Source organism: Lampris incognitus, chromosome 3 (genome assembly GCF_029633865.1).
Source record: "Lampris incognitus isolate fLamInc1 chromosome 3, fLamInc1.hap2, whole genome shotgun sequence".
Taxonomy (NCBI): domain Eukaryota; kingdom Metazoa; phylum Chordata; class Actinopteri; order Lampriformes; family Lampridae; genus Lampris; species Lampris incognitus.
The window spans coordinates 87,560,261-87,573,936 of NC_079213.1; the positions used below are offsets into that span (position 1 = coordinate 87,560,261).

Sequence of the window (13,676 nt, forward strand, 5' to 3'; positions counted from 1 at the left end):
TGTTTATTTTAAACTTGCCAAAAAGAAAAGTCTACTCTTACTTTACACCTCCTGTCTTATTTTCCATTCTCTTCTCCAGGGAATTTGTGGCCGTTGGAGTATCTCGCTACTCGTATGACACTGTCTACAAAAGGGCCATTCTAAAGTCCTTCAAGATGACAGTGTCTGAGCAGTCCTCTGAGTTTAGAAACTACACACAAAAAGTTGGACAACTTCATATATTATTATATATGTCTAGTTCATAAACTGACAGAGCAGAGGAATTTTTTATAACATCGATTCTGGAAATACGTTTCAGAATATTTTCCGGTTATTGTCTACTTGATTGGTTGATGCGTTATGTGTTTCTCTCTATGTGGATAAATATTGTCTGAGTATTTTCACATACAAGGAATTTAGTTTGTCACATTAGTCTCGGTTACACATATTTATTTACAAAGCAAGGTAAGAGAAGATTGCAATAATTATTAAAAAGTATGAAGATATTTTTAATATAAGGATATGACATGAGTGCTGATCTAAGTATGAGCAATATTTGAGGTGTATTATGATCATAGAAATCATATAAAAATATTAGAGGTTTTCTTTTAAAAGGGCACGATGGGTCCAGTTTCTGTGAGGCATGAAATATTTTGTTGTACTGTACAGAAGTACAAGATATACACAGAACTAAAACATATACAACTCAAAACGTGTTAGGATATGACGGAAATGTTATTCCCATGTGAGCAGAATAGAGGGAAGAAGCTTCATATGTGCAATATTTAATTTGGGAAATACAGTGTCTTGGTCAAAATGTTTGGGGTCGGTCTGAATGCATATCAATGGCAAACTTGACTCGAGGCTGGCGACTGCAGAGTCTGGAGAAGACATGCAGAGGACGCCATTGCGCCGCAGTTTGCTGAGCTACTTTTTTAAAGGTCCTCTTATTTTGAAACAGGAAACAGTAAGCAGTGTCGCTATGGTAACAGATAGACCTATTTACGGACAAGCTTGGTAAATTTCCACCAATATTGTTTTTTTTTCTTTCTCAATTTTCGGCTAACCATGGACAAGTCTGATACAGAGGAAAATACATACCGAATAAGGCCTAATTTTCAGCTCAAGTGAGTCGAATTGGACAAAGCTTGTGTTAGCCAGCTCCAACTTCAACATATGTTTAAATAGCTTTTAAAGCTAACGGCGAACAAATCATGTCGCGTCTGGTCTTTCTTTTTGTTTTAAACCACGGTGTCGCTAATGGTGTGCGTTGTGTTTGTACTTAAGTTAAATTCTTCACGTTTATTGTATATTTATTTAAATTTTATCGTTGTAGCTTTATTTTAGCTTGTTAACGTGCCATGAATTCACAGCAAGTTGGCTTTTGAATGGTGGTGAAATTGACTGGCCGGTGATATTGTCTCGTAGAGGGTAACTAACAAGCCATTGTAAATTAATCTATTATAGCCGCTTCAGATTTGCTATAAAGGTCACTGGTTAATAATACGTCTTATTAGTATTAGCTGGTCGAGTTTTGGGATGAGTCAGACAGTGATCGTTAGATAGAAAAGGTTCCTGTTGCTGAAATATAAATCTTAACAAAACTCCTTCCAGGTTTAAATCGGCTGTTGCAAAGGAGTGCATTCGCGAAATCCTGAGGGAGCGTTTGTCTGGGCTGAAGTATGACCCAGAGGACGTGGCTGCTTTGTCTTCGTCTCTGGCAGACTGCATTAGGGACAAACTGAGGGGTGAGCCCAGCACTTCACCCCCCCCCACACGCACACACACGCACACAATCAAACAAACACACGTTTGCTTATCTATACGTGTGAGGACCCTCACGGACATTCCTTTATTCCCACATTATTCCCTAGCTAAGCCCCTAATCCTAACCTTAGCCACACCGAAGTGAAGATAGTAAAATATTGGATATTCGACAGATATTCACTTAGCAGATGAGGAAACTGTCATCGCCGAGTCGGTGCGCGAGTTTAGACAAATATTGGGTTGTTCAAGGTGGTTAGCGGACAGACGAGGCTTCTTGAAAAACCAACGAAACGGGCGGTCCTCGGTGCATCAAAGACGGAAAGGGGAGGCTTTTCACGGGATCTCCGCTCCACTATCAATGCAAATTAGGGACCGTCAACAACTTACAGTGTCAACAATGTAATAATTAAAGTTGTTTTCAATAACGTCTGGTCTGCAACGCCTAGAGGTAAATCTAACGCCAGTGTGTTCAGGGTGACTCCCCACAAATTGCACAGCTTTTTGAGTTTCCATGTTCCCTTTATTGATACATGTTCATTTTTATGCGTAACATTATGAACATTATTTTTATGACTGCTGACATTTGATTCCTAACGGCTATAAAACAACGCACAAATCATAATTCAAAGTTGATTTTGGTTGCACTGACACAAAGGTAATAGGCTAAGCTTGTTAAGCAGAAGACAAAGATAAAGAAGAAGGAATTGATGGAGAAATAGAAAAAAATAACATTGTTAAGATTCATACCAAAAACATTGTCATTTTAGTACCCTCCATAAATGGAATACAGTTTTTTCATTCATTTTTGTTTGAAATAATTGAAAATATATTAACATATGTTGTTGAATAAAAAAAAAAGTCAAAACCAGTTTCATGAACCACAGCAGTTCAACATTTTCAATTAATATTGAAAATTGTTTGCTGAGACAATACTTTAGCCATTTAACAAAACAACTGTACGTACCCAGTCAGTGCATGCTCCGCCTCCGTGGGGTTGGGTGGAGGGGTGTCTAATTCCCGCAATGGCCGCAGAATTCCTGGTCTCTAAAACACATCTGTCTGTCTGTCATCAATTGGGCTTTCAACCTATACAATTCAATTAATCTTTTTATCTGTCATTATCTGCCTACCTAACAGATAAACAGACACAGACAGGTACGTACATACTAGACAGTTATATAGATAGATAGATAATTTGTGTGTGTTTTTGTACCTATAGCATTCCCACATTTATCTTAAATTTCTTGAATATGGCGTTAATATGTTTTTTTTCAATGTACATACCACAGGCCTCCAACACTGCCATTGCCACGTATGCTTTATTATACAAGTTGCTTGCTGAAGGGTCTATCAAAATTGTTGCAGGGACTGTCGGAAATGCTTCCGCAGACTCCTTTGAAATAAGTATTTTACATGTAAAACTATTTTTTGTGATTATCAAGGAACACATGTTAAAATGTCTTTATTTTTTTAATGAACGAGAATTATTTAAAGATACCCTTTCACTTATTATCCTTGTGATTTTTTTTCTTTCTTCAGTCTTGACTGCTGACCAGCATAAAAAAAACCCCACAACCGTTGGAGTCTTGTTGGTTGATGTGGTTAACTGCACACTTTCCTCTTGAAATCTACCAATTCCACCAGTTTTGTGATTTTTTTTCAAATCATGTTCAATGGAAGTATTATTATCTGTGGTGGAAGTGAGAGTATATGAGCTTGCAAGTTTGCTTGCACTTACAAGTTTTTATTTATTTTATATACACAATTATGTCCCTTTCTGTCTTGACCAATGTATGCATCTGATACAACAAACCTTTCATGTGTTTTTAAGCTGGGCGTTCACAAAGACATATAGAGAGAGGGAAAGACAGGAGAAAAAGTGGACAATAGATAAAGACGTTTCCTGTTAAAGCCACATATACAATACATCACTATCTAAGGAAGCTTCTTGGTGGAAAGGCCATTAGCAAATCATCAGCATGGAGAAAAGGTGGGCAGTGACCCATCCAGGGACTATCCAACGGCCTATGATTGCCATACTATTCTTTTCAGTTGAACGTCCCCTATGAATTCATACACCCTCTCACCCCCCACCTTTTTAGACACGCACACACACACACACACACACACACACACACACACACACACACATATGCACAAACAAAAAGAACCAATACAGATTATTTATTTGCCCTGTGAATACACTGTGACCTGTCAGAGTTGTCAGTCATCCTTCTTGGTTGTTTGATAATCTAAAGAATGTACAAATTCATAATCATCTTATGCCAAACAGTTTTCAACGGTGTTAGTTTATTTATGTCGTTATTCCAATGAACTGAAGTGAAAAATTACCTGTAAATTTAATTTTCAACTTAATTTGTCACAGGAAGTTGCAGATGATGCATGTTATTTGTACACGCTTGCATACATTTGTTAAAAAAATGTAGCCATGACATTTAATTTTAAGAACGCTCACAGCAAAGGTATTTAAAAAAACTGAGCTCTTAAGTTTGATGCATTTCCTGTCTGGCTCAGTTCCTTTGAGACTGATAAGGGATGGATTCACAGACATGTTCCATGATTATCTGGGCATCAATAACTGTGTTGATCATAAATTGGGGAATTGTTATTCAAATGGTAATTTTTCATGGTCAAGTTTATGTTTTTATGGGCCCTTCCTCACCCTAAGATGGACACTCTCTAACAAACTGTCACACTGTACCCTTAGATGTAAATATTTTATGGACAATGTGTTAGATTTTATTGGCCCATTATCTGGAAAATGGGTAAGTCAAGAAAAGGCTTCCATTTCAGAACCATGGATAGCTTTCAGTCATGCATGGACAGTGGCCAGAAACGTAGGCTAAACAGACATTGTAGGAATCAAATCAACAAGCCAACAAACCAACTAAGCTGCAGTTATGTGTAAACTACACAAGTATAGCCTAAGCCTACACGCTACTCGTTCGTCAATAACAGAGGAACAACGTGGCACATTAAATGTAAAGACTGAAAAAAATGGGTTTGTACTGCACACATAATAGAAGCCCCCCTGTGTTTTGCGTGGCTGCTTTACCCACAACATATCAAAAATACAATACAACACGTACTCGGCGGCAATCCAAATCAGAAATTCTGAAGTCAGGCATGGTGGCCTATTAAAAAAAAAAAGCCCAACAAGCTGGCACGATGACCAACCAGACACCCAAAATCCCTTGGAAGAGGACTTTAACTCACCCATTTGAACATTATCTGACAAGCTTTGCGTTATTCCAAATTCCCCACAGTGCCCTTTATATCCAAGTCCTGGACTCTGCATTTCTTATTGCAGTTCTTGTTACACACAAGCACACTGACTGCCCCATGCTGGTCCTTAGGTAGTTCATTATTTAATTTATTTTTTAGAAGTATCACTCCACTCTTTGGATTGTGGCATGTAATGTCCTGAACAATACCATGGCAAGGCACACCTCACAAAGTTACATGTATATAATCCACAATAAGCATTTTTTATAATGTGAGTGGCTGATGACCTAGAAATCATTGCATATCAGAGAATGACAGTAAGTCCAAAGAAATGACCACAAATTGCTCAATGGGTTGTTAATAGGCCAGCAATATCTTTAGATATGGAAGAGAAGCTTGATAAGTTCAGAGGCTATTTAAAAAAATATCTGTGTGTGTGTGTGCAGGGTGTTGCTAGGCCTATTTTAGGGGGGCTTTAACCCCCCTAAATGAATTTACATTATTAGTTTAAATCTTTTTTTTCCTCATTAATTTTTCATTAAAATCGATCGAATTGTGTCATTGCGTCTCCAAATTCACAATGTATCTAGATAGCCGGGCGCTAGGACCTGGGAGAGGCTGCTGCTGCTCTAATCCAGTGTTTCCATTGGCTGTGCTGCCCACTCTGCAATTCCTGTACCATCTTTGGTAGAGACTGTAACAGTAGTCGGAAACCACGGAAGTTGTGACAAGATGTTGGCCAAAACTTTACCAAGATAAACATAATGTACAGTGTGAAATAGTAAGTAGTTACAGAGTGAAGATACTTAGCCCCAGTATGAATTTATGGCAAATGATGGTCAATGTAGCTAGCTATCAAGTTGTTACTTGTTTGTTACCTGCTTAACGTTAGCTAACTTTAGGTTTAAGTGAGGAAAAGACAAGAGGATAAGCTTTAAAACACTAATGTTATACTAACTAGCAGACGAGCCAGCCAGCCTAAGTGTGAACGAGTGAAAGAGATAGAAATAATGTTATTGACAGCTCTTTACATTCTTTGCTTCTACATGCCTCTTAAGTATTTCGAAACAATCATATCAGTAGGCATAGATTGTTGTTTATAATCAGTTAATGTCGGTGAAAAGGTCACATTGTGTTGATCATAACACAATTTTATATTGCTCAATTCCTCAACCTGTAGATGGATATATGGAATTTCTTCAAAAAAGGAGGCATCTCCGCTGAAAGCCAGTCAGGTGAGAAGATTTTGCCAGTTCAGACAAATGCAAATGTAAACTGATAGATCACTCATTAAGCCTTGAGTTCTTGTAAATCTGAGTTTAATAAAATAATGTGTTACTAAAAACAGGCAAGGAGAGGGAAAAAAGGAAGATGGAGGAGACTGACAGGGTTGAAGGAGTAGGTCTGATGGAGGTTAGTGATCAAGAAGAAAGCGATGGAGTTGTTTAAGCTTTCAGTTAAAAGTAATACTGGATTTTATGACATAGGCCTATTACTCATACTAGGTATAAGCTAGCCTAAACGATTTTACCTGACATTTTTAGTTTTAGAGGTTCACACACCAAACATCAGTCTTTCACGATAATTTTTCTTTCCGCCATAGAAATCCACTAACCGGGCGATTTAGCAAAAATGGAGTAGGCTTCAGGGTTTCATTCATTTAATGATTATTTTATCAAATGTTTGGACTTAAATTTTAACGGGTCATGCAGAGGGAGAGGCCAAGAAAGAAAAGGGTCAAGAAGCAAGCTGTTTGAGTGAAAGGGAGAAAACGGATCCAGAGACAGAAAGGGAACAAACCGATCCAGAGATGGAGAGGGCGCAAACATCCAGAGATAGAGAGGGAGCAAACTAACGTAGAGAGGGAAAGTGATCAAGCAGCTGCAGCAACTCCTTCCAGAAGTTACAGGGATGATTTAGGTGGCAAAGACACTGGGCCCAGACATGTAAAGCTGAATAGCTACCCACAACACAGATTTGGTACACAGAACAGGGCATTTCAGTATTGCTGGTTTGATAAATATAAATGGCTAGAATAATCTGTCAACCAAAATGCAGCTTTCTGCTTTCCATGTTGAATATTTGGAAAAACATAAAACATGATGCTTTGGTCAGTAATGCATGTAAAAACTGGAAGAAAGCCTTGTTCGTCATTGAAAAGCATGAGATGGCACAAATCCATAAAGACAGTGTTGTAGCATGGCGAAGCTACCAGGCAACTGGCAGTCAGAGAAACATTGCTCAGATTATAGCATCTGCACATGTAAGCGAGATTGTTACAGAGGGGGCAGTTAAGGAGCGTTTTCTAGCACTAACAGAAATGAAGCCATTTGATGCCCAGTCCATAGCAACTGAGTTGCAGCAGCAGCTCCAAATCAATGGGCTAGCAGAGCTAAAATGTGACGCACAAACATACGATGGTGCAGCCGTTATGAATGGGTCCACTGGGGGGGTGCAAGCACATTTCAGAATGTTGCATCCAGAGGCAATTTATGTGCATTGTTATGCTCACGAGCTAAACTTGGTGTTGTGCCATACTTGTAGGGCTGTGTCGGAGGCTGCAGAGTTTTTCAGTTTGTTGGAGTGTCTTCCTTTTTCAGCACATCCCTAGTTAACCACCACAAGTTCAAAGAAGCTCAGTCCAAACTTTGATTGACATCAGCTGAACTTGTACAACTTTCAACCACTCGCTGGACATGCCAGCTGCGATCCCTTAATGTAGTTCTTGACACTTTATCTGCTATTTTTGAATGTCTGTCTGCCATTGGATCCCCCATAGCTCTTGGTCTAAGAAAGAATCTCTACAAGTTCTCAACAGTGTATTCACTACTGATGTTTCAGTCCCTACTTTCTGTAACCGAGGGACTTCACAAGTTCTTTCAGAGAGACTTAAACCTGGCAGAAGCTGTCATCTGCAGACAAGATGTGTGACACACTGAGAGGCAAACACACAGATGCATTTGCCACAGAGCTGTATGAGAGAACCAAGGCCCTGTGCAACACTCACAACCCAGAACCAGATGCTAAAAAAGGCATAAACAGAGGAAAATGGGTGATTTTGTGTTGGAGACAACCTTGGGTTCAGGGCAGGCACAGATTGGTTCAGCTCAGCAACCTTGAAAACAGTTGCTGTTCCCCTGCTTGGATAGGATGGTTAGTTAGATGCTCCCACCCACAAAATAGCCTCTCTAATGAATATCAGCTTTTCAGTTTCAGTAAATGAAGTAATTGCTGAAAAGGGTTATATAAACCTGTCTGTTAAAATTATTTTCCATCTGATCCTTCCTTCGTTCATTTCATTGTGTTTCTCCTTGTGTTTAGTACTATGAGTTCGGTTCAAGTGCAAAACCTCTGTTCAGTCACAAACCATCCTATATTCTGCATTCTGAATATTGTCTATTTCATTAAATATGTTATGATGGTCCACTGTCTACTGTTTGAGTGTGACTTTGCATGGTCGTGGAAAATATTTTCCATGGAAAACTCACATGTAAAAAGTTCCATGTCCAGGTATATCATAATAACAATTTCCATACAAAACATCAAAAATGTTACATAATCTTAACACTGTAGGAGCCAATAATGTGAGCCAATCTAAATCACACTACACTGAAGTGAAGTCAGCAAGTTGAAAGTTGAAAGATGTTGATTTCAGTACAACCCAATGTAAATTGCCATGTATACTGCCATCTTATGCATATGCCTTTTTGTTGGTGCTTTTGTGACTAACAACCCTATTGTCCTCTGGCTGGGAATGGACTGGATTTTGATTTCTTCCATATTTGTAGAAATGTCATTCCTTTAATATATCCTCATTTGTGAGAATAAATAAAAATTGATTAAGAAAACTTAGGGGTTTCCTCTGGGGGCTCCGGTTTCCTCCCACAGTCCAAAGACATGTAAGTTAGGTGAATTGGCCGTACTAAATTGTCCCTAGGTATGAATGGGTGTGTATGTGTCGACCCTGTAATGGCCTGGCGGCCTGTGCAGGGTGTCTCCCCGCCTGCCATCCAATGACTGCTGGAATAGGCTCCAGCATCCCCACGACCCTGAGAGCAGGATAAGCGGTTCAGTTAATGGATGGATGGATGAGCTTAATATTTGTGCTGTCAAATGTCACTATGACCTTGAAATTCTGTCACCTAGGTTATTACACATGTAAGCACAACTACAGAGCAAAATCACACTCTTTCTGATTGCATAAACTGTGATTGCACCAATCTACAGTCAATGTATGCATAACATACGTACATAGGACCTGCAATTTATCTAAGAGAGAGGAGATAGCATTCCTTGACTTCAGTAATTTTGCTTGATCTGTGCCAGTTGTAAGAGGATGGATAGCATTTAAATGCATGATCCCCTTCAGGCTACTACCTGGCATAGATGATAAATAATAGTAATAGATATATACTAAAATAGTAAAAGTAGCAATGTGCGAGACCAGACCTAAAGTTATGTAGTTCCAGAATTGGGGTGGGGCGTGTCAAGACACTGTTGTTGTACAGTCTGATAACTGTTGGCAAAAAGGAACACCTAAGACACTCTGTCTTGCACCTGGGGTGGATGAATCTCTTGCCTCCACATTCCCTCATGGAGGTGGTGGAAGAGATTAACCAAGATGGAGTTGATTTTACCTCTCATCATCCTCTCCCCCACATTCTCCAAAATAACCCATTTCAGTGGTGACAACAGAGCTGTATTTCCTTACTAACTAGTGGAACCTGTGTGTTTCCCCTACCATGGCACCACTCCCCCAGCACATCACTGCATAGAATAGTATGCTGGCCACTGCGGACTGATAAAACATATGCAGTATTCTACTGCATACATTGAAGGACCTTAGTCTCCTAAGGAATAACATCTCTGCCCTTTGCTGTAAGTAGCCTTATGTTGTCCGACCAGTCCAAGTTATTCACCCTATTGCAATGTCACATCTCCTTTCATCATCAACAGATGTGGGATTTGACAGATATAAGCTTGTGGTTCAAGTGGTCATCGGGGAACAACGAGGAGAGGGAATCAAGTGAGTGATTGCATGGCATTTGTAAACTACAAATTACTCTTGGACTTTTCAAAACATTGGTCTGGAAAAGCCCAAAAATCATGTAAAAAGTATGGCTAGAGCACTGTAAAATACTTTAGAGAAATATCTTCTACATAGCGTACAAAACTGTGGCGCTGATGGTGGTAGTTAAGGACTCAAGCCTTACTCTATTAACTCTGTTCTTTTACATTTGATTACGTGAGGGTTCTTTTGACATTACAAAAACACCTTGGAATGCTCTGTTTCCTTGTGTTTTGCCAGGATGGTCTCAAGGTGTTTCTGGGACGCAGACACAGACAACTACGCTGAAGATGTATTCATGAATGTAAGCCCCTTTGTCTTAGTTCTATTTAGTCAGGTATAAGGAAGTATTGGCCCTCTCAGGGGGCGGCACGGTGGTGCAGTGGTTAGCGCCGTCGCCTCATAGGAAGAAGGTCCTGGGTTTGAGCCCTGGGGTAGTCCAACCTTGGTGGTCGTCCCAGGTCGTCCTGTGTGGAGTTTGCATGTTCTCCCCGTGTCTGCGTGGGTTTCCTCCGGGGGCTCCGGTTTCCTCCCACAGTCCAAAGACATGTAAATCAGGTGAATTGGCCGTACTAAATTGTCCCTAGGTATGAATGCATGCGTGTATGTCGGCCCTGTGTGATAGTCTGGCGGCCTGTCCAGGGTGCCTCCCCACCTGCTGCCCAATGACTGCTGGGATAGGCTCCAGCATCCCCGCGAGAGAGCAGGATAAGCGGTTTGGAAAATGGATGGATGGCCCTCTCAGGTGATGTAAGCTGATTTCCACAACCTTGCTTTGTCTCTGCAGGACAGCTTGTTCTGTGTAGCTGCTGCCTTTGGGTGCTATTACTACTGAGGAGGATGGGTCACACAGCACTCTTTCAGATTGGAGTGAGATGTTTGGTGTAGAAAAGGAGACAAGTGGTCTATTTTGCCTGCATAACATCAATGTTGTCCACCATCTGGAACCATCATTTGTGCAGTTCTTTGGTACACATATCCGAAGTAACCCAAGATTTAACTGCATAATGCTTCAATGTTCTCCAGAAGAGAAAGCTCTTGCTGTTTGAAGAAAGTACGGTAAAAATAATTCTGTTTCTAAAAATGGATTTAAATCACAATACAGTCATGTGACCCACTGAATTGAGAAAAAAGGAAATGGAAAAAAACCCCATCTATTTATAATAAACTTTTATAATAAAGTATCTATATTGGACTTTTTCTAAAAGCAAATTTCAAAATGCCTTATAGGCCATTATAGAACAAATGATGCAGTATAGTAAAAGAACAGTAAATTTGGAATGATTGCCTTGCCTTTTTATATCTCAAGTGGCTATATGATTTTGAAAAAAAAAACAAAAAAAACTGCCAACCATGGTGATTATACAAATGACAAGTTCACATGCAATGCCCAGCAGTGTTTAGCTCTCTGTGCCCAACTTGTCACAACTTCCACAACAGAGGTCGCTGTTCGCCTCTGACTCAGTTACCCACCGGGGAAACGTTCGGGCAACTTTGACGAACAGTTGCCTCAGGATCTTCCTACTGTAATAACACAGGAACATCTTGTTTAAGACATGTATGTAAACTGTTCTTTGTCCTCCTTTTTGTCTACTGCAAGGTGTCTTGTTCATTATTATTGCCTAAAGACTTGCCTAAGGTATCACCACCCTTGTGATGGGTTGACTAACTTTAAATCTCTAAATTTGCATATGCAGTGATTCTCTGAGAAAGAGAGATTAATTTTATATTAGCTAAATATCAGCTATCACTGCAGCACCTGAAACAACATGGGATGTTAATTTGCGGGGTTTTTAATACCAAATAAAAAGTAGATATACAACATATTAAGAACGACAGCTACTTCTACAAGTGGGGATTAAAATCATTTGTTTTTTTAACATCTTTTTTTTTTAAAGTGAGAAAATGGGTGCATATATGGATTGTATCGTCTGCAGTTAAATGGTGATTTAAAAAATTTATTTTTTGCCATTTGAACATGAACTCTCAGCTCAGCCTTCAATGTTGCTGTTTATCTGTTTGGTCTCTTATGTGCCAATTTGTGCAGGGGTGATTAAAAAATTATACATTATCTGTCATTTGGTTTGACATCAGAGCAACATCAGGGGAGCTGTTTGTTCAGTTTGTATGAACTGAGATGCATGTTTGCCTTTTCTTCTTTTGCATTTGTTTTTCACTGCTCAACAACATTTGAAATTGAAATGAAACTTGAAAAACAGATAAGGTAATATTTGTGGTTCATTTTCAGTGAAAGATTTTCTCCTTGCAAGTTAAGCATTCTTTCAAACACCAGTATAAACACATTTGCCCTTGATTATTATTTTTTTTTAAATTGGCCTCTTGATATATTGAATTTGCAGCCATTACAATTTTGAATTTGGAACTCGGACATCCAGGGGGAGCTCAGAGTAGAGAAGCTGCTCCTTCGCATCGAAAGGAGCCAGTTGAGGTGGTTCGGGCATCTGATTGGGATGCCTCCTGGGTGCCTTTCTTTGGAGGTTTACCAGGCACGGCCAACTGGGAGGAGACCCCGGGGCAGACCCAAAACTCGCTGGAGGGACTACATGTGCAATCTAGCCTGGGAATGCCTTGGGATCCCCCAGGAGGAGCTGGAGGGCGTTGGGGGGGGGAGAGGGACGTCTGGAGTGCCCTACTTAGCTTGCTGTCACCGCAACCCAACCCCAGAGAAGCGGCTGAAGATGAATGAATGAATAAATTGATTAGACTTTGTTTTATTAAGTTGTGGAATCATCAGTCAAATAGGGTCTACTACTACTACTTTCGGCTGCTCCCGTTAGGGGTCGCCACAGCGGATCATCCGTTTCCATTTCTTCCTGTCTTCTGCGTCTTCCTCTGTCACACCAGCCACCTGCATGTCTTCCCTCACCACATCCATAAACCTCCTCTTTGGCCTTCCTCTTCTCCTCTTCCCTGGCAGCTCCATATTCAGCATCCTTCTCCCAATATACTCAGCATCTCTCCTCCACACATGTCCAAGCCATCTCAATCTTGCCTCTCTTGCTTTGTCTCCAAACCGTCCAACCTTAGCGGTCCCTCTAATATAATCGTTCCTAATCCTGTCCTTCTTCGTTACTCCCAGTGAAAATCTTAGCATCTTCAACTCTGCCACCTCCAGCTCCGCCTCCTGTCTTTTCGTCAGTGCCAATGTCTCCAAACCATATAACATAGCTGGTCTCACAACCATCTTGTAAACTTTCCCTTTAACTCTTGCTGGTACCCTTCTGTCGCAAATCACTCCTGACACTCTTCTCCACCCACTCCAACCTGCCTGCACTCTCTTTTTCACCTCTCTACTGCACTCCCCGTTACTTTGGACAGTTGACCCCAAGTATTTAAACTCAGATGTCTTTGTCACCTCCACTCCTTGCATCCTGACCATTCCACTGTCCTCTCTCTCATTCACGCATAGGTATTCCGTCTTGCTCCTACTGACTTTCATTCCTCTTCTCTCCAGTGCATACCTCCACCTCTCCAGGCTCTCCTCAACCTGCACCCTACTCTCACTACAGATCACAATGTCATCCGCGAACATCATCGTCCATGGAGACTCCTGCCTGATCTTGTCCGTCAACCTGTCCATCACCATTGCAAACAA

At 40.4% G+C, this 13,676-nt stretch overlaps 1 protein-coding gene across 1 annotated transcript; it reads left to right on the forward strand.

Moving 5' to 3' along the window:
* Positions 1–983: 983 nt before the first annotated feature.
* dynlt2b (dynein light chain Tctex-type 2B) lies at positions 984–12,338 on the forward strand. Its single transcript, XM_056277716.1, has 5 exons — positions 984–1,106; positions 1,594–1,727; positions 9,949–10,018; positions 10,301–10,364; positions 10,848–12,338. The coding sequence occupies exons 1-5, from the start codon at positions 1,048–1,050 to the stop codon at positions 10,893–10,895; spliced, it is 375 nt and encodes a 124-aa protein (XP_056133691.1). The 5' UTR covers positions 984–1,047; the 3' UTR covers positions 10,896–12,338.
* The last annotated feature ends 1,338 nt before the right edge of the window (positions 12,339–13,676 follow it).